The 20684-nt window shown below is 42.3% G+C and overlaps 1 protein-coding gene across 2 annotated transcripts in view; it reads left to right on the top strand.

Annotated features, from left to right (window-relative positions):
* The window catches only part of NCAM2 (neural cell adhesion molecule 2), a 478060-nt gene that overhangs the window by 208878 nt on the left and 248498 nt on the right, over positions 1 to 20684 (top strand). For both annotated transcript variants that reach the window (XM_040423215.1, XM_040423216.1), the window contains exons 2-3: positions 16379 to 16453; positions 17200 to 17406. In XM_040423215.1, coding sequence (XP_040279149.1) covers positions 16379 to 16453; positions 17200 to 17406 — 282 coding nt within the window. The remainder of the gene's footprint in view (positions 1 to 16378; positions 16454 to 17199; positions 17407 to 20684) is intronic.

Below are 20684 nucleotides of genomic sequence, written 5' to 3'. Positions count from 1 at the left end.
AAGCCCAACTATAGCTGTCCCTACCCAGTTATGAATGTACTGTGCAAAGAAGTACATCCATCATGCAAACTGTTTTTGAAAACGTAGGGATACTTTAAAGAGTTTTGTGGAATTGATGGCACAATAAATGAGAGAGACAGATCAACAAACTGCAGATCCAGCTCCTCTGTCTCTGGGAAACACCACATACAGAATTTGGGTCTAGTTATCAATGGAGAACGGTCTGTCAGAAACCAGATATCAGCACCTATTAAATAAATATTCATACTTCCATCTGAGGAACATTGAAACATTTTAAGCCTCATTCCTGCTGAAGATATGTCCTCCCTGGTATGCATTTATAATTTTAGGACTGGACTACTGTAATGTTCTATGCATAGGCCTTCCAGAAAATGCAGTTAAATGCCTTCAGTTCATCCAAAATGCTGTGGCTATGTTATTAATCAAACAACCATGCCATAAACAGCTTTGGCCCCAGCTACTGTACTTGAAAGAAACTTTGACTCCATATACTCCTAGCCATCCTCTCAGATCAGCAACAAGTCAACACTCGGGATTTAACATAAGATATTTGGAGCCGCATCCTTCTTTCATGCATCTCCACTCTCCGGAACTCACTGTTTGGAACAATGAGACAGATGTCACATTTTTACTTATTTTCATCAAGACGCAAAATTAAACTATTCAGTTTGGCCTTTGAGGTCTAATAACAAATTTCTCTCTACACAGCACACGCAAACAAAATGATCAGTTTACTTCGCTTTGAGTCCCTTGCGAAAGAAGTGTAATACAAATGTTTGTAGAAGCACAGAAATGTAGCTGCTACAATAGAGTATATCTATTTGTCAGAGACAGCTGGATTCCCCATAGAGAAGGAAGATATGGTTTAGTACCATCAATGTCTTCCTGAAATTTAGACCATTTTCTACGCCTAAACCAGGCATAGAAAATGAATTAAATGGGCTTATTTTGGGATAATATTAAACAACCGCCAATGTTTTTCTTATATAAAAATGAGCATAACAGAAAGGGGGCATGACATTTTGTAGTACTTTATGCTGTTAAAAAAATCTGAAATGTGAAAACAGAAACTTTTTTTGCTTTTATTTTTATATTAAGGCCTCATGCACACGACCGTTGTGTGCATCCGTGGCCGTTGCGCCGTTTTCTTTTTTTTTTTCGCTGACCCATTGACTTTCAATGGGTCCGTGGAAAAATCGGAAAATGCACCGTTTTGCAGCCGCATCCGTGATCCGTGTTTCCTGTCCATAAAAAAAAATGACCTGTCCTATTAACCCCTTCAGGTGCTGCACCTGAAGGGGTTAATTGTGCATATCACAGCCCCCTATAAGAGATCAGGGGCTGCCAGGCAGCAGGGGGCAGACCCCCCTCCCTCCCCAGTTTTAATTTCATTGGTGGCCAGTGCGGCCCCCACCGCCCCCCTCTATTGTATTATTTTCATTGGTGGCACAGTGTGCGGCCCCCCATGCCCCCCCCTCCCTCTATTGTATTATTTTCATTGGTGGCACAGTGTGCGCCCCCCCCGGCCCCCCCCTCCCTCCCTCTATTGTATTATCATTGGTGGCCAGTGTGCGCCCCCCCGCCCCCCCCTCCCTCTATTGTATTATTTTCATTGGTGGCACAGTGTGCGCCCCCCCCGCCCCCCCCTCTATTGTATTAATATCATTGGTGGCCAGTGTGCGGCCTCCCCTCTCCCCCCCGATCATTGGTGGCAGCGGAGAGTTAGAAGCATCATACTTACCTGCGAGCTGCGATGTCTGTGACCGGCCGGGAGCTCCTCCTACTGGTAAGTGACAGATCATTAAGCAATGCGCCGCACAGACCTGTCACTTACCAGTAGGAGGAGCTCCCGGCCAGTCACAGACATCGCAGCTCGCAGGTAAGTATAATGCTTCTAACTCTCCGCTGCCACCAATGATCGGGGGGGGGGCGGGGGAGAGGGGACCAGAGGCCACCAATGATATTAATACAATAGAGGGGGGACGGGGGGGCGCACACTGGCCACCAATGATAATACAATAGAGGGAGGGGGGCGGGGGGCTGCACACTGTGCCACCAATGAAAATAATACAATAGAGGGCGGGGGGGGCGCACACTGTGCCACCAATGAAAATGATACAATAGAGGGAGGGAGGGGGGGGCCGCACTGGCCACCAATGAAATTAAAACTGGGGAGGGAGGGGGGTGTGCCCACTGCTGCCTGGCAGCCCCTGATCTCTTATAGGGGGCTATGATATGCACAATTACCCCTTCAGGTGCAGAACCTGAGGGGTTAATTGTGCGGATCACAGCCCCCTGTAAGAGATCGGGTGCTGCCAGGCAGCAGGGGGCAGTCATGTACACAGTTCTCAGTATATTCTAGATTGAAGCGTCCCCATCACCATGGGAACGCCTCTGTGTTAGAATATACTGTCGGATCTGAGTTTCACGATGTAACTCAAATCCGATGGTATATTCTAACATAGAGGCGTTCCCATAGTGATGGGGACGCTTCAAGTTAAAATATACCATCGGATTGGAGAAAACTCCTGACTTTACATTGAAATTGCACCATATTGTGTCAATGTCAAACGGATCCGTCCCCATTGACTTGCATTGTAATTCAGGACGGATCCGTTTGGCTCCGCACGGCCAGGCGGACACCAAAACGACTGTTTTTTTCATGTCCGTGGATCCTCCAAAAATCAAGGAAGACCCACGGACGAAAAAACGGTCACGGATCACGGACCAACTCTTAAGTTCACAATTTTTTTTAATGCTAATATAAATAAGCATAAAGATACAATCACACAAAATAGGACTCACAGATTATTAGAATAACCAAAGGAGAAAACTTATAGCTTTCACACCCTCATGTACTAGAAAAAAAATGGAACTGTGCCTGCAAAATATAGTCTACCCTGGGTAAGCAAGATCCTTTAGATGCTTTGTATGAAATACATAATCATGTTCATTACTTCCACTGAATCGCACATGATTTAAAATTCATGTTATATTTAAACTTTGATTCCTCTCCACTTGTAGTAGCCAAAGAAGTCTTGACTATGGCCACATGATACCTTTTGGGTTCTAATGCTGGAAGACACATTAAAGGGATTGTCTCACAGTTTACAATATTTTTGTTAGATCACCAAAACATGTTTTTTAATTGAAATGATTTAAAAACCTCCTTTGTGTTGATATTTATTTGTTACATGTTATGACACCCTTTCTGAACATCCACATATGTTCAGTGCTTTTAAGAAGATTCCTCTTCTAGACAATTCTGAAGATAGGACTGAGCTGCTGAGCATGTAGACCTTACTTGATGCAATTAGAATAAAAAAATATTAATAATAATTAAAAAAAAACTGATTCCATTTTGCATTCTGTCATAATAGAAGTCTATGGGCAGGACTTCTGCATAATGGAAACCAGCCATATCCATTATGCTGCCCATAGACTTCTATTATGACAGAATGCAAAATGGAATCCCTCTTAAAGGCTTCTGTGGTGCATTCAATCATAGAATTCCATTATATTCAGTCATAACGGAATCCAGAACGGAATTCACCCAGAACCCAAACCCGAATTATGAACCCGAACTTGCCAACAGCAAGTTTGCTCATCCCTACTCTGGGCCCATGGAGGTGCAGGGCTGGTTCTAGCTTTGTTAGAGATTGTCATGTATGTGATGTCTGATTTTCAATTTTTACATGAATAAACCCTTTAAGTGGCATAACAAAGATGTTATAGATGCACTATTCATTTACCAATTATTATTTTGAATAACTTGACATAATTTTGAATGCAGCTCTGGTCTATAACACACATTATAGCTTAGTATCAGCGCAAAATACGGATATCGCAATTGTATCCTGTACAAGTACAGCATTCTGTTATTAACGTAGCTTTTTTAACGCAGTGTCATCTGTACAATTAAGCATTGCTACATCTGTAGACATAGATTAAAGTGTTATTTAATGTCTAATTATACATAAATGTGTCGCAACACCCTTTTCAGGACTGTGAGGAGCAAATTTTGAACAAAGATATCAATTGTTAAAGATTAATTTGTCTACAATAACGTAACGCCGACATCCCTAGACAGAGAAGGGGATCTTTGGCATCACGTTTATTGCACGTACAATAACATTTTAACACTCCGAGGATTAACAATGATTCACACTTCCATTTGCAAAATAAGCAGCGAACGCTTTGATGACTACATTGGTGACTTACACTTATCACTCCTGCAGCTAAGTTTCTTGTCACATGGGCAATTCGCTGGGTTAATGAATTACCTAAATATAGGCGGAATTCATAATGAAACCTTTCTAATTACTCTCTGATCCAGCGATCAGCGGATCACCATAGATCTAAATTTAGAAATCCTTGTCGACAAGCCATTTATTTTCCTGCAGCGGCCACTACAGGCAAAGCTTAGTATTACACGGTAGGCATTCAATAAATAATCAATAAGAATAAATGTAACCGTGCAATACTTAGGTAGGCCAGGTCAAAAACAGATGTGAGTTAATACATTTCAATCACGGAAAGATATATCAGTTGCAAGGGTATTCGTCTATTCAATAATCCACGATTCACTGCAATAATATACGTTAAAACTCAAATAATAAATGTTTATTAATGATAGCAAAGTAAAAATACAGAGATACGTACCCTGTTGAGGCAGTGATTCAAAACTATACCCTCCCCCCAGTCAAACGGAAAAAGAAGCTTCTATCCACATTATGAAAGGCTGTGGAGAAGCTGACTGGGGGGTAGAGAACCTAGTAGATCAATGGGGAACACAAGAAAAGTAACTGTATTACAGAGCCTAGTGTCTTAAAAATTGACAGGAGAAACAAAGTGTATCCGGTCTGTGGATACTACAGCTTTTCCTGGAGTGCACTAGACTATTTACTTGTTCCCTAAACACAAGACTCCAGTGAAGTAATGTACTGTATTTGGTTCCACTGGAGATGCTGCTAATATACTGCGTGCAGAATTATTAGGCAAATGAGTATTTTGACCACATCATCCTCTTTATGCATGTTGTCTTACTCCAAGCTGTATAGGCTCGAAAGCCTACTACCAATTAAGCATATTAGGTGATGTGCATCTCTGTAATGAGAAGGGGTGTGGTCTAATGACATCAACACCCTATATTAGGTGTGCATAATTATTAGGCAACTTCCTTTCCTTTGGCAAAATGGGTCAAAAGAAGGACTTGACAGGCTCAGAAAAGTCAAAAATAGTGAGATATCTTGCAGAGGGATGCAGCACTCTTAAAATTGCAAAGCTTCTGAAGCGTGATCATCGAACAATCAAGCGTTTCATTCAAAATAGTCAACAGGGTCGCAAGAAGCGTGTGGAAAAACCAAGGCGCAAAATAACTGCCCATGAACTGAGAAAAGTCAAGCGTGCAGCTGCCAAGATGCCACTTGCCACCAGTTTGGCCATATTTCAGAGCTGCAACATCACTGGAGTGCCCAAAAGCACAAGGTGTGCAATACTCAGAGACATGGCCAAGGTAAGAAAGGCTGAAAGACGACCACCACTGAACAAGACACACAAGCTGAAACGTCAAGACTGATTTTTCTAAGGTTTTATGGACTGATGAAATGAGAGTGAGTCTTGATGGGCCAGATGGATGGGCCCGTGGCTGGATTGGTAAAGGGCAGAGAGCTCCAGTCCGACTCAGACGCCAGCAAGGTGGAGGTGGAGTACTGGTTTGGGCTGGTATCATCAAAGATGAGCTTGTGGGGCCTTTTCGGGTTGAGGATGGAGTCAAGCTCAACTCCCAGTCCTACTGCCAGTTTCTGGAAGACACCTTCTTCAAGCAGTGGTACAGGAAGAAGTCTGCATCCTTCAAGAAAAACATGATTTTCATGCAGGACAATGCTCCATCACACGTGTCCAAGTACTCCACAGCGTGGCTGGCAAGAAAGGGTATAAAAGAAGAAAATCTAATGACATGGCCTCCTTGTTCACCTGATCTGAACCCCATTGAGAACCTGTGGTCCATCATCAAATGTGAGATTTACAAGGAGGGAAAACAGTACACCTCTCTGAACAGTGTCTGGGAGGCTGTGGTTGCTGCTGCACGCAATGTTGATGGTGAACAGATCAAAACACTGACAGAATCCATGGATGGCAGGCTTTTGAGTGTCCTTGCAAAGAAAGGTGGCTATATTGGTCACTGATTTGTTTTTGTTTTGTTTTTGAATGTCAGAAATGTATATTTGTGAATGTTGAGATGTTATATTGGTTTCACTGGTAAAAATAAATAATTGAAATGGGTATATATTTGTTTTTGTTAAGTTGCCTAATAATTATGCACAGCAATAGTCACCTGCACACACAGATATCCCCCTAAAATAGCTAAAACTAAAAACAAACTAAAAACTACTTCCAAAAATATTCAGCTTTGATATTAATGAGTTTTTTGGGTTCATTGAGAACATGGTTGTTGTTCAATAATAAAATTAATCCTCAAAAATACAACTTGCCTAATAATTCTGCACTCCCTGTATTGGTGCTGTAGATTGGACGCTACATTGTACACTCGACGCGTTTCTACTAAACAAAGTGTCATCCGGAGTGTTAGCAAACTGTAAGCAGCAAACAATTACAAAGTACAGCAGCCGCAGCACGTGTGGTGCGGGGTCCGGCTCTGGTATGGCCGTGACGCGCGCGCCAATCACCAGCGATTTAACCGGAGGAAACTCCACCCATGGGCAGAGCCAGAGGCGATACTTTGTTATTATTTTTTGCTGCTTACAGTTTGCTAACACTCCTGATGACACTTTGTTTAGTAGAAACGCGTTGCGCGTACAATGTAGCGTCCATTCTGCATCACCAATATTATCAGCATCTCCAGTGGAACCAAATATATTTCTTCACTGGAGTCTTGTGTTTAGGGAACAAGTTAATAGTCTAGTGCACTCCAGGAAAAGCTGTAGTATCCACAGACCGGATACACTAGGCTCTGTAATACAGTTACTTTTCTTTTTTCCCCATTGATCTACTAGGTTCTCTACTCCCCAGTCAGCTTCTCCACAGTCTTCCATAATGTGGATAGACGCTCCTTTCTCATTTTGACTGGTTGGATATCATTTTGAATTATTGCCTCAGCGGGGTATCTCTGTATTTTAACTTTGCTATCATTAAAAAACATTTATTATTTTAGTTTTAACGTCTATTATAGCAGTGAATCCTGTGTTAACGAAAATCCAGTACATAGTTGCCAACTGTTCAGAATTTACAGGACTGTCCCTAACTTTCATGAAAATGTAATCCTCCCCCATAAATGAGAATGCCTGGGTGGGTTTGGGGTGTTCCAGCGGGCAGGGCTTATACACCCCAACATCACCAGCTAAAATGTTGGTAAGTATGCAACTCTGGTTAATAGAGATAGGCCCCAAGGTGAAGGACTCCCGTGTACAGAAGCCATATGCTTTAATGGGGCATACAATATATAAAAAGGCAATGTGTGATTCTTCCAATTACCTAATTGGCCTCTTTACCATCTCCCAATAGCAGGTGTTGGGGAACAGGAGCCTTTACTTATGTCCCCTTCTTCATAGAAGTACATGTAAGCGGTCATTTATTATCGTGAAATATGCCTATATTAGGCATTAGTTGCGCCACACGATGTGCAATTCTTCCCCACTCACGCCAGGTCTAAAATCGTGGGTGTGGCATGGGAGGGGAAGGGGTCGGACCTGTAGGCCCCTCTCATACATCATTTTCTACATCTGTTTTAGGAGAAGAAAATGATCTAATTTTAAGAGAGCAAGAAAGCTGTCTTACATTTAGACTGGCGCTGGATGTGCCGAAATTATGTAGATACTGGCCCTCTTCATAACTTTGGCGGATCCACTGTCAGATATAGGGGTTATTAAGACCGACGTCTAAAACGTCGGTCTTAATAAATGACTCCCATAATGTCAAGAAGTATATAGAGAGGTTGAGGGGAAGCTGTAAGCTAAAGCAATATAGGTGCATAAAAAAAGAAATTATTTTTGAATACAATAATTAGTGATAAGTGAATCGAAGTGCACTTTGTGGACTTCGATCCAAATTTCCTCGTGCTTCGCGGTAGCAAAACGATTTAACCTGAAATCAATTTAACCTCATCCTTTTGCCCGCGATGGCTCGACCGCCTCAATCTTGCTTGAAGATCTCAGCTGAAATCCTGTGTGCGGTAATGTATGACGTCACCATGCCGGCCAGCATGATTACATCATCTTGGACCGTGCAAGATTTCACGCCAGACCTTCAAGCAAGATGGCAGTGGGTGGCCTGTCGCGAGCAAAATGATCAGGTAAGTATTATTATTATTTTAATTGTACACTCTGTTATTAATATCAGATGCCGCAATCAGCTATGATGTTCATTTATGTACTGTGCATCGTAGGTTACCTGATTTTTAAAGTACCATTGAGGCGGATTTCATTATTTATATAATTAAAGTAATGCTGCAGTGAAAAATGAAGAGTTATTAAGCTAAGGTAATAAAGGCAAGAAGGAAGCAAGAGTACAAATTATTAACCACTTACCAGTCACATATTTTGGGGGAAAGGCTTGCCCAAATGTCACTATGTCTAATGATGGCTTTACATTGTATGAAGAAAACAAAATTGTCTTATTCAACATTAACCCATTTGCTGCCAATCCACCTATATGAATGCTGTCTAGCTATCTATCTATCTATCTATCTATCTATCTATCTATCTATCTATCTCATTTCTAAGTACATTAAGTGTCATAGAAGTCTATGGCTTTCTTAAAGGGGTATTATTATTATATTAAAGTTATTCCCTACTCACAGTCCGACTGTTGGGACACCCACAAATAATGAGAATGGGGGCCCATGCCGTACAGAGGTTGAACATGTACACAGCCACTCCATTCATTTGTATGGGACTGCTGAAAATAGTCAAGCACTTGTTCTCAGCTATCTCTGCCAATCCCCTAGAGAGTCTATGGAGCTGCAGTGCTCATGCTTGACCTGCTGCTCCTTTAACGTTGGGTCCCAATTGGTTATCCCCTGTCTTGTGGATAGGGGATAACTTTATTTAACTGGAATAGCCCTGTAATATGGATTCTTACAACTTGGAGGTTATGCAGAGCTACAATGTGGGCATGTGCGTGATGTGTTAGCAGGCCACCATTATTATAGGGCAGGGAAACTGAAATCTTATAGTTTATATCAGTAGCAATAAGTCAGAACAACTGGACTTGTATATTCTCTTGTTGACATTTTACTAGTCATCCTAGTTTGATGACTGGTGAAATGTCTTCAAGTGAGAATAAAGCTCCAGGTGCTCTGACTTATTACTACTAAAATAATTGGACCTGGATGAATGAGAACCTTCACAGATAGATCTTATAGCGATTAAATTGTACTACAGAAGGTGTGGATTTGCTGTGTCACTGAACGGATTTGACTTGCAGCTACTCCTAAGAGCATTAACTGAGCGCTCCCCTGGTTTATACCCTTTAACCCCTGTACATTGATCTGGACTTTACTGCATGGGAACCACCAGAGCGCTACCTCTTGGAGTAGTCTTGATGAAGTGACAGCTGACCTAGGTGGGTCAAGAGTCACTAGTGCCTGGTACCAAGAAGACAAGCCAAGGTCAGGCAGGCAGAGTTTGTTCAATCTGGAAAACAATGATCAATAGGCAGAGGTCATGATGGGCAGAATAGGATCAACAAGGTAAAAAAAATGGCATGGGCGTGGCTAAGCTCCATTCAAGTGAACGGAGCCTAGCCCCGCCCAGGAAAGTTAATACTAGTCGTGACGTCACTGGGCCAGCGGTAAACAGGAGAAGGCCGTTGCGCTGCTGGAGCACCACTGCTTTCTCAAAACAGCTGATCGGCGGGGGTCCCGATCAGATGCCGATGATCTATCCAGAGGATAGGTCATCAGTTTAAACAAAATGCAGAACCTCTTTAGCATTGAAGGCAATCTAATGACACTTATCCAATTTATCAAACCCCCCCCCCCCCCACATGTGCCAGGCCCCTCACGGGCAATATACTTACCCCACTCCCCGCGCCACTCCTGGTCCCCACACCGCCACTGATGTATCTCCCTGCACACGGATGAAAACATCCAGTGTCGGGGGGAGCAGCCAATTGCAGACGTGGACGAGCCTCCCTAGCATCACACTTGGGTTACTTGATACTTCCATCCTCCACTGTGGCTAGGTGAATATCTAATACAGACTAATTTTTAGGCTAAGTGATATGTTACCACAAGTGGTACAGTAAATACCACCTTGGGGGTACATGTGGCAACTATTACATTAAAAGCTAAATCTTAGTGTAATTAGTTTTGAAGGCACTTTAGATCATTAAATGACCTTGATTGCGGCATGCTAACTGGCTCACTTTATGGTTTTAGTGCTAAGCCGCTTTGTCCTTAGAGTTGCATGCCTTGTAGTCGACAATTGGGAAAATTGCTGATTTGTATAGAGAGAGGTGAATTCAGGAATGAAGGAAGAACTTGCCAAAGCTCCAAGGTTAAGCAAGTGCCATGAAAATCAATTTGGAAAATGCATCATCACGTTGAGATCACTTTCTCAGGCACAATTATCTTTGTGAGTACTTTTTGTTTATCCACTTCTGACACCTGTTATTGATTATTTGAGGAGTTCATTTTCATTTTCATAAAGGGCTTACAAACAAAACTAAATTTTGCTTAGTCTCCAATGACTTCACCGCATGTTTCCTCACCTTGCAGAATTCCAATTACAGACAGTAAAGTGACCAAGGCTGGACTGAGAGCTCGCTACTGACTCTGTATTACAGTATATATAGAATGTAGAAAAACGTTGTAGTAATGTTTAGGTCCTTGTGAGAGAAAAAAACAAAAAACAGGAAAATGGAAAATAATGCTATTTCTGAGAATATCCCGATCAAATTATAATGGTTCACAGTGGAATAACTCTTTGCTATATATCCTATTAGATGATCTCCAGACTGACTCAACAACTCCTTTAAACAGGACCCATCATGTCTTCTTACATGTATATTTTAATAAACAATTATATTATGATATTCCCCATGGAATAGCTATCTTGGATCATCTTTTCTCAAATCTCTTTTATACATTATCCCTCTAATATTCCTAAAACAAACTTCTCTACAATGTAATATTGGTGGCTACCAGTTGGCGGAGAAGGGGGGGGGGGGGGGGTTATCCCTGCACATGGTGACTTTGTTCAGTCCTTGCTGTGTAGTGATATCTCATTGAAGTAGTTTTTTGGGTTTTAGATCTTCAGGGTAGGTCATCAATATCTGATCAGTGGGGGCTGATTTCCGACACCCCTGCCGATCAGGTGTTTAGAGAGGCGTAAGTGCTCATCAGAGTGTTGCGGTCTCTTCCTAGGCTAGTGCTACTGTATTCAGTGATCATATGGTCTACAGTCAGGTCCATAAATATTGGGACATCGACACAATTCTAAAAAATGTGGCTATATACACCACCACAATGAATTTGAAATGAAACTAACAAGATTTGCTTTAACTGCAGACTATCAGCTTTAATTTGAGGGTATTTACATCGAAATCAGGTGAACGGTGTAGGAATTACAACAGTTTGCATATGTGCCTCCCACTTGTTAAGGAACCAAAAGTAATGGGACAGAATAATAATCATAAATCTAACTTTTACTTTTTAATACTTGGTTGCAAATCCTTTGCAGTCAATTACAGCCCGAAGTCTGGAACGCATAGACATCACCAGACGCTGGGTTTCATCCCTGGTGATGGTCTGCCAGGTCTCTACTGCAACTGTCTTCAGTTCCTGCTTGTTCTTGGGGCATTTTCCCTTCAGTTTTGTCTTCAGCAAGTGAAATGCATGCTCAATCGTATTCAGGTCAGGTGATTGACTTGGCCATTGCATAACATTCCACTTCTTTCCCTTAAATAAACTCTTTGGTTGATTTTGCAGTATGCTTTGGGTCATTGTCCATCTGCACTGTAAAGCGCCGTCCAATGAGTTCTGAAGTATTTGGCTGAATATAAGCAGATAATATTGCCCGAAACACTTCAGAATTCATCCTGCTGCTTTTGTCAGCAGTCACATCATCAATAAATACAAGAGAACCAGTTCCATTGGCAGCCATACATGCCCACACCATGACACTACCACCACCATGCTTCACTGATGAGGTGGTATGCTTAGGATCATGAGCAGTTACTTTCCTTCTCCATACTCTTCTCTTCTCATCACTCTGGTACAGGTTGATCTTGGTCTCATCTGTCCATAGGATGTTGTTCCAGAACTGTGAAGGCTTTTTTAGATGTCGTTTGGCAAACTCTAATCTGGCCTTCCTGTTTTTGAGGCTCACCAATGGTTTACATCTTGTGGTGAACCCTCTGTATTCACTCTGGTTAAGTCTTCTCTTGATTGTTGACTTTGACACACATACACCTACCTCCTGGAGAGTGTTCTTGATCTGGCCAACTGTTGTGAAGAGTGTTTTCTTCACCAGGGAAAGAATTCTTTGGTCATCCACCACAGTTGTTTTCTGTTGTCTTCCGGGCCTTTTTTGCTATCTCTCTGATGGGTTTGTTTTGTTTTTTCAGCCTAATGATGGCTTGCTTTACTGATAGTGACAGCTCTTTGGATCTCATCTTGAGAGATGACAGCAACAGATTCCAAATACAAATAGCACACTTGAAATGAACTCTGGACCTTTTATCTGCTCATTGTAATTGGGATAATGAGGGAATAACACACACCTGGCCATGGAACAGCTGAGAAGCCAATTGTCCCATTACTTTTGGTTCCTTAACAAGTGAGAGGCACATATGCAAACTGTTGTAATTCCTACACCGTTCACCTGATTTGGATGTAAATACCCTCACATTATAGCTGACAGTCTGCAGTTAAAGCACATCTTGTTTGTTTCATTTCAAATCCATTGTGGTGGTGTATAGAGCCAAAAATGTTAGAATTGTGTCCATGCCCCAATATTTATGGACCTGACTGTATGTGCAGCTCAGATCCATTCAAGTGAGTGGCCATGGGCTGCAATACCAAGAGTAGCCACTATTCAGTGTATGCACTGTGCTTGATATGCTGTACTGTAAACCTGTGTCAAATGTACTGCATTATTAAGTCCTACTTTTCTTGAATGACATTATCTATCACTTATCATACTGTAATCACATTCAGTGTTACATTTACCATTTTTTGGCTTGCCCTCTACAGCTGGAGTCAGTAATCACCGGCAGTCTAGCTATTGTAAAACTATAACTCCCAGCATGCTCCCCATTCATGGCTCTTCTAGATTTATATCAAGCTGACAGCTCAAGCGGAGGGTCTTTTCTGCTGCAGCTCAGGGGGCGTGTCCATGCTCTACCTATCACAGCTCAGGGGGCGTGTCCATGCTCTACCTATCACAGCTCAGGAGGCAGTTGAAGGATAAAACTGAGCATGTGCGGCCTTATCAGTTAGCCGGACAAAGAAATAAGAAAAAGAACAAACAGCAGGTGGAGCTATACAGATAGATTTGACTGAATAACTATAATTGGCTATACACAATGTTTAATTGCACACAATTACAAAATAATTCTGATCCAGGTGCTGTAGAATATTTTTGGTGGGACAACCCCTTTAATTAAAAGGATTCAAGAATATTTTTTCCTGTTCTCTGATGAAAATATTCAAATCAGGACTTTATTTAAAGTAGACTTACTCCCAAGTGCTATTTACACAGCAGTTGTCAAAGATCATATTTTTCATCTTTAATATACAGACCATGACCCGGGCCACCAGTGTGACAGGATCTGCTTTCCCATTATGGGAACTCATCAGAGCAGGACAGAGATTTTCTGATTACAAATGATGTCACACCATGAAAAAAGTGTGTAGTACAGTAGTATTTAACCTGTGACTACCCAGCTGTCAGAAAAATACAACTCTCAGTATATCAAGACAACGTCAGGCTGTCAGTGCATGCTGTGAGTTGTAGTTCTGAAAAAGTTGGAGACCCTCCTGTTGGCACTGGCATGGAGCTTTAAATGATGGCCGTTATAAAGAAAGTTGTTTGTTTGTTGTTTTATGAAAATTCTTTTGCTGACTGATGTGGCAATGGTAAGTGTGTTATTACGCAGGCAGGTTATTGTAAACAATAAGAAAGTCTGCAGCGCCTCCAAACAGCTGATCGGCGGGCGTGATGAGACCCCCATGTTCAATTTTGTAAGGCCTCATGCACACGACCGTTGTGTGCATCCGTGTCCGTGGTTCCGTTTTCCGTTTTTTTTCGCGGCTCCATTGACTTTCAATGGGTCCGTGGAAAAATCGCACCGTTTGGCAGCCGCATCCGTGACCCGTGTTTCCTGGCCGTGAAAAAAATAGGACCTATTTTTTTCACGGTCAACGGTTCGCAGACCCATTCAAGTCAATGGGTCTGTGAAAAATCACGGATGCACACAAGATTGTCATCCGCGTCCGTGATCCGTGTCCGTTTTTCCTATCATTTTCAATGCAAACTTGACTTATTTTTTTTTTTTTCACTTTTCATGTCCGTGGATCCTCCAAAAATCAAGGAAGACCCACGGACGAAAAAACGGTCACGGATCACAGACCTACGGACCCCGTTTTTGCGGACCTTAAAAAAAAACGGTCGTGTGCATGAGGCCTAATACTGAGAAACGTCACTATGTGCGGCTGTGCATGGTCTGTGTATTACAATAGCACTTGAAGAAGTTGCCCAGGCTTTTTCTATTGGTGACCTATCCTCAGGATGGGTCATCAATATCAGATCGGCAGAGGTCCACCGCCGATCAGCTGTATGAGAACACGGCGTGCACAGTGCACACGTGCCATCTCTCTTCTCTCTTCCTGATCTCTGCTGGGACAGCAGCAACAGACAAGAAGAGCGACGGGAGACGGCACATACACACTGCGCGTCATCTCCTTACACAGCTGTTCGCCGGGGGTCTGCAATAGGTCATCAATAGAAAAAGCCCAGACCCCTTTAAAGAACACCTGTCAGAAGGATCAACCCTATTAACCCCTTGAGGACATCCGCTGTACATACATAAATACGTTCTTTAAAAATGGTGCCCACTCCAAAGCATAGGGGGCGAAACAGTCGCCAGATTTCTGCTGTTTTAAACATATGTCAGCTATTTGAATAAATGCCCAGCTATGTAATACATGGATGGGTTGAGTCTCTGCTTTGGCTCATATTAGGGGGTTCAAAGTGGGGAACCTCCTCTATGACATGAGTTCCCTAACCACTTGCCTACAGCTGCACGACTTTGCACCGCGCCTCCGCAGATCGCTGCTACCGCCCTATCATTAGACAGCTGCGGTCACAGGGAGATTTTTCCGTGGCCAGCGGGAGTGGTCAGGCAGTAATACACGCTTGTAGCACTCTGCTACAAGCGTGTATTACATTGTAAAATCTAAAAGCCGGCAGGGAGAGCTTTTAGTTAGGTAAGAACGCCACCTGATGGCTTTAAAATGAAATGTCAGCCTGCAGGCTGGGAATTAACCTCTTCCTGCCTTGACTGTGGAAGAAAAGGGTTAATTCACTTTACTTCACAAATTTCATAAAAAATTAATAAATAATAAAAAATAATAAAAAATTATAATAATAAAGAAATGTCCAAATTACCCCAAGATGAATAACATAAAAAAGAAGGGCCTTGTTGCGTTTTGGCGCTGCACAAGATTTTTCTGGCTATAAAACCAGCAATAGCAAAATAGGCCGCCAATATCCAAAATGTGCTCCAGTCTTATGAAGTCTTGCGGTGGGCCCAGCCAGTAGATAAGTTACATAAATAGCCTCCATTTTCAGGGTTACAAGCGTACGGTAATGGTTTTAGAAATGTTTTGTCTTGAAACCTTTTGTAATAGTTACGAGAAAATTGATAAGAAAGGAATTTATTAATTTTTTTCATAATTTTAAGTTTTTCCTTAAATATATATTTTTTAACATTATATCCATCATCTAATGGCACAAAAGAAAGGTCTAAGGTGTCCTGAGAAAAATAATATCAAATGCATGTAGGCTGGCTCAGAAATGAATCCGTTATTTGCAGTTAGATGCATTGCTACAACTGGCTGGGTAAAGAAGGGGGAGAAACACTGCAGTAATGAAGTGGTTAAAGGGCATCTACCAAGCTGTTGACATGATGAAGTTGGTGCGGTAACCTACAGTATATAATCATAAATGACACATCATAATCTTCTGATACATTGTTACAAATGACAAATTCAGTTCTGTTACATCCATCAGTACATGTAGGAAACGACTCCCCCCCCATAACATGTTTATATTGGGTTTGGTTATAAAAAGCAAATTAACTCTCAATTTTTGTTTTTGTTTTTATCCCACAGCTCTTCTACAAGTGTCAATATCACTGAGCAGAGTGGAAATTAGCGTGGGGCAGTCCAAGTATTTCACATGTACAGGTGATGGCATTAATTCTCCTATTAATCTTCATTTTCTACATCATTATAATTATCATATTACAGGACACGCAGAATTGGCAAGGACTAGGACATAAGATAAATCCAGCACTGAGGGAGAATGCAGATCTTACAGTAGTCAAGGTTATAGGAGGGCGATACAGAGATGAAATCCCGGACTTACAGCAGAGGGTCTGTTCTCAGGACATCATTGAAAGTCAATAGTCCTAGTCAAAAAGTGCCAATGATTATACAGTATTACTTTTAAAGGGCATCTGTCAGCAGTTTTGTACCTATGACACTGGTTGACCTATTACATGTGCACTTGGTGTTGGTCCCATGTTCATATGTGCCCGCATTGCTGAGAAAAATGATGTTTTAATATATGCAAATGAGCCTCTAGGAGCAACGGGGGCGTTGTCATTACACCTAGAGGCTCTTCTTTCTCTGCAGCCACTGCGCCCTCTGCACTTTGATTGACAGGGCCAGACATGATCCCGTTTACACTGCCCGGCTCTGTCAATCAGAGTGAATTTTTCTCAGCAATGCCGGCACATATGAACATGGGACCAACACAGATGTCTTCAGCTGCCGAGTGCACATGTAACAGGTCAGCCAGTGTCATAGGTACAAAACTGCTGACAGATGCCCTTGAAAGAGTTTTGAATGTGTGTTTGTTTTGGTTAATAAAAAAAAAGAAAAAAAAGAAAAAAGCTAAATGTTTAAAACTTCTATAATTTTTTTAATAGTTTTGGGAGAGGCCGAGACAATAGACTGGTATAGTCCCCAAGGTGAGAGGATAACATCAAATCAAAGAATTGTGGCACAAAGAGAAGGCATGAGATCATGGCTCACAATATACAACGCCAACATAGATGACGCCGGGATATATCGTTGCCAAGCTACTGACTCTAAGGGACACACTCAAGAGTCTACAGTTGTTCTGGAAATTTACCGTGAGTATTTGTCAAACATTATTCTGTAAGACATTTTTTATTATTATTATCCTGTGCTGAAGAATTGCAGCTTTGTTATGTTGGGAAATTCCTGTATTATCCCTAGTATATATTTAGAAAAAAAATTGCCAACTGGGTGTTACCATCCCCCATGCTGGCCCAACAAACTGGGCAGGGACACACCCCTAACTAGTAACATCCAGTTGGCAATTTATGCTTTTTTCTAATTGGAATAATAGAGGAATAGCACGGCATAGTGTCCTAAGAAAAAAATGCTGCAGAATTGTGATTTCAAGTGGAATACCATTATCTTCTAAAGCAGAACTGTCAGGTAAGGTGGTGGGTCCTCTTCAAAGTGTAGTTGCCGTTTCCGCTTATTTTTAATATCCTACAGGGACAGGGATGTTAGACATTTATTAATATACTTTATTAGGGAAATAGGTTTCTTTGTATTAGACAGCAGGGCGTAAAGATTCTTCTTAGCAAAGCTCTAATTGAACATTTCCAAGGAGAGTCTGTCTTCAGTCTTCCGTTCTACTGAGTGCTGAAGACACCTGTGTGTAACATGTAGAGGCTTCCATCCTGCATCTTGTCAATCTTTTATTGAAAAATCTGTAACAAGTATTTACAAGCAGTTTTCGTATTCCCGGAGATGATTACAGTGCAGTAAGTTAATAACGCCTCATAAAATCCCTATGTTTCTTAAATAGGACCCCTCATATCTGTCCAGCCTAAAAGACCAGAACGGTGCCCCATGTGCCCAGTCTCTGACGAGGAGACCTCCATGTTGTTCTGCAGTCTGGTCTCCTGTGACATATAAACATTAAAGTTCTCATCTGACAATCAATAATAAATTGTCCAACGTTTCGCCTTGGTTTTCAGACTGTTCACACAGGTCACCTAGGTTTGTTAATTTTTTTTTCCCCACTGCTATGTCCTTTGGTGCCCCACGTCTTGGTGGACACAGACACCTCAATGTCTCTCTCCTCAGGGACATCTTCATCAGCGGCCTCCTGGATATTCTGGCTGCAGAAATCCTCACCTTCTCCTAAGACCTCCCAGGAGAGATCTCTAGAGCAGGTGATCCTGGCATCGGAATGGTTGCATGTTTGCGTGGTTCCTGTTCAGATAACACAATCTTTCTTTTTACCACTTGAAACCCTTTGTCAGTGGCTGAGTCCATGGTTTCTGTGCCTCACTGGATGTCTCCATACTGATGGTTTCTATAGTTTCTATATTAGTACTGGAACCTTGCTGCTCAGAGGAGACCTCACCAGCTGCTCCAGATGTCTCCCTAGATGCCTCCACGCTGACAGGTGTCACTTGCTGATTATTTATTTCTGCGCGGTCAATTACACTTTCTGGCTGTGGCTCTACCAAGGCTGCATCAGAGCCAGTAGTATCATTATGCTTGGTGCGTTCAGATTCAATTTCTGCAAATAATTCAGGGAAATCTTCCACATCAGCCTCATCAAATGGATCTGTGCTGTTTTTATTGTCCTGCACAAGTGGGCATTCCCTTAAAAGTATGTCCATATTCTGCACACAGGTTACAGATGACACATCCTGTGCAGGTTTTTGTGTGATCCAACCCTGCAGACATTGAGCATTTCACATGTGGGCAGGTATAGGCCATGTGTCTTAGCTGCCCAGGATAGTAGCAAATCCCAGGTAGAAGACATGAGGTAGGTGTTTGGTGACTCCATGGTTCTGCATCAGCTGGGCTCTTACTTTGTAGCCTCCATTCCAGATTCCTTCTTGATCATAAATCTTATAAGGTGAATCGAGGACCAAACATTGCCTTCTCAGCCAGTAAAATACGTCTGCTAGTTCCACCACCTCAGACTGGAGGAGAATTGTCACCTCAGAGGTTTGGACAACTGGAGAACCTTCAGATTTTTCCAGATTTTATGATGTTTGGTAGAATTAAATTGAAGCTGATGTCATGGATCCTGGTGATTGGGACATGGATCAGTGCATAAACCTCAGACGCATTAAATCCCATAAAGTTTTTTCAGCAGATCACGGCCTATGTACTGCCTTGTGGGGGCGTCTTGCTTTGGGCCGGTGTACTTGATCCGTACTGCATTCCTCCTTTGGGTTGTGGGGTTTGCAGATCTTGTCACATTGGAGAATAGTCTCTGGGGTCTGGCAGTGTTTGGCTCAGTATTGCCTCATGCTGCAGGTTTACTTTCCCCTGGCTGCTGGACGCTGGTGCTAGCCTTTTCTGTTGGTGACGGCTCGGTGACCTCCATGTTGTGTCTGGAGTCTGTGGACTGCCGTGAGTCAAGGATAGGTCTGTTGGGAATAGCTTCAGTGTCTGGGACTGGTATTACTAGGATGAATGGAGACAAGGCAAGGTTGTTACTGACTGCAGTGTCTGCACAGGTGTCAGGTGTCCGGCTCATTAACTCTTTGTCTGGATCAGGATCATGGTTTAACCCCATTTGTGCTGGGTCTTGCTAACTTGGACTCTTCTGTCCACTACTTGGTTGCATTAACCCCTCAGTAACCACACTGCAGTCTCCCACAGGCTCTATAGGTGCAGCGGCCATGATTCTCACAGCTTTACCTGGCATTACAATGCTGTGCATGTCCTCATAGTCCAGGTCCTTCCTGCTGATGGTGTCCCTTCTCTTTGCCGCCTGCAGCCTGGTCTCCTTCCTGGTTTGAAAGGCCTGGATTTTGGGCCTGGCATTAGCCCCTCTGCTCTGTGTCTCTCTCATGGTGGCCAGCTCCCGGATACAGTTATCTGAACGCTCACTTTTCATCAGTCTCTATTTAGAATCTGTCTCTCTTTTAATTTCATCCTGCAGTCTGGAGATTAGCAATTCCTTCTTATATATGACTTTATCAGTGACTTTACTACTCACAGTTGGGCTATATTCAAATTTGCAATATTTCACAAATATTTGGGTGAATATTCATAATATATTTGCGAATTCGAGATTATTTTCTTGATTGCGAAAAATCTGCAATGTAATATTCAAGTAATGCGCGCAAAATACAGATGTGGGTCACTTTTGCTACATTTTCCAAGCTGCTAGAAGTTTCCGGAGACTGAAAAAAATGGTTGGCATGGCAGAACATTAAAAATGGCTTTATATGCAGATAGAGTGCTCCAATATATTCGCGATTGCGCTAATCGGCACTAATGATGCAAATATTTTGGCGCAATACGTGAAACTTCACATTTTAGCAGGTCTGCATGTATGTATGGACAGCAGAACCTATCAGCTACACTATATCAGGATATAACCTACACTGACTATCTCCCA

The sequence above is a fragment of the Bufo bufo genome, chromosome 3 (assembly GCF_905171765.1).
Source record: "Bufo bufo chromosome 3, aBufBuf1.1, whole genome shotgun sequence".
Classification (NCBI taxonomy): Eukaryota; Metazoa; Chordata; class Amphibia; order Anura; family Bufonidae; genus Bufo; species Bufo bufo.
The sequence above is the reverse complement of the archived record's forward strand: the minus strand, read 5'-3'. Positions and strand labels throughout refer to the sequence as shown.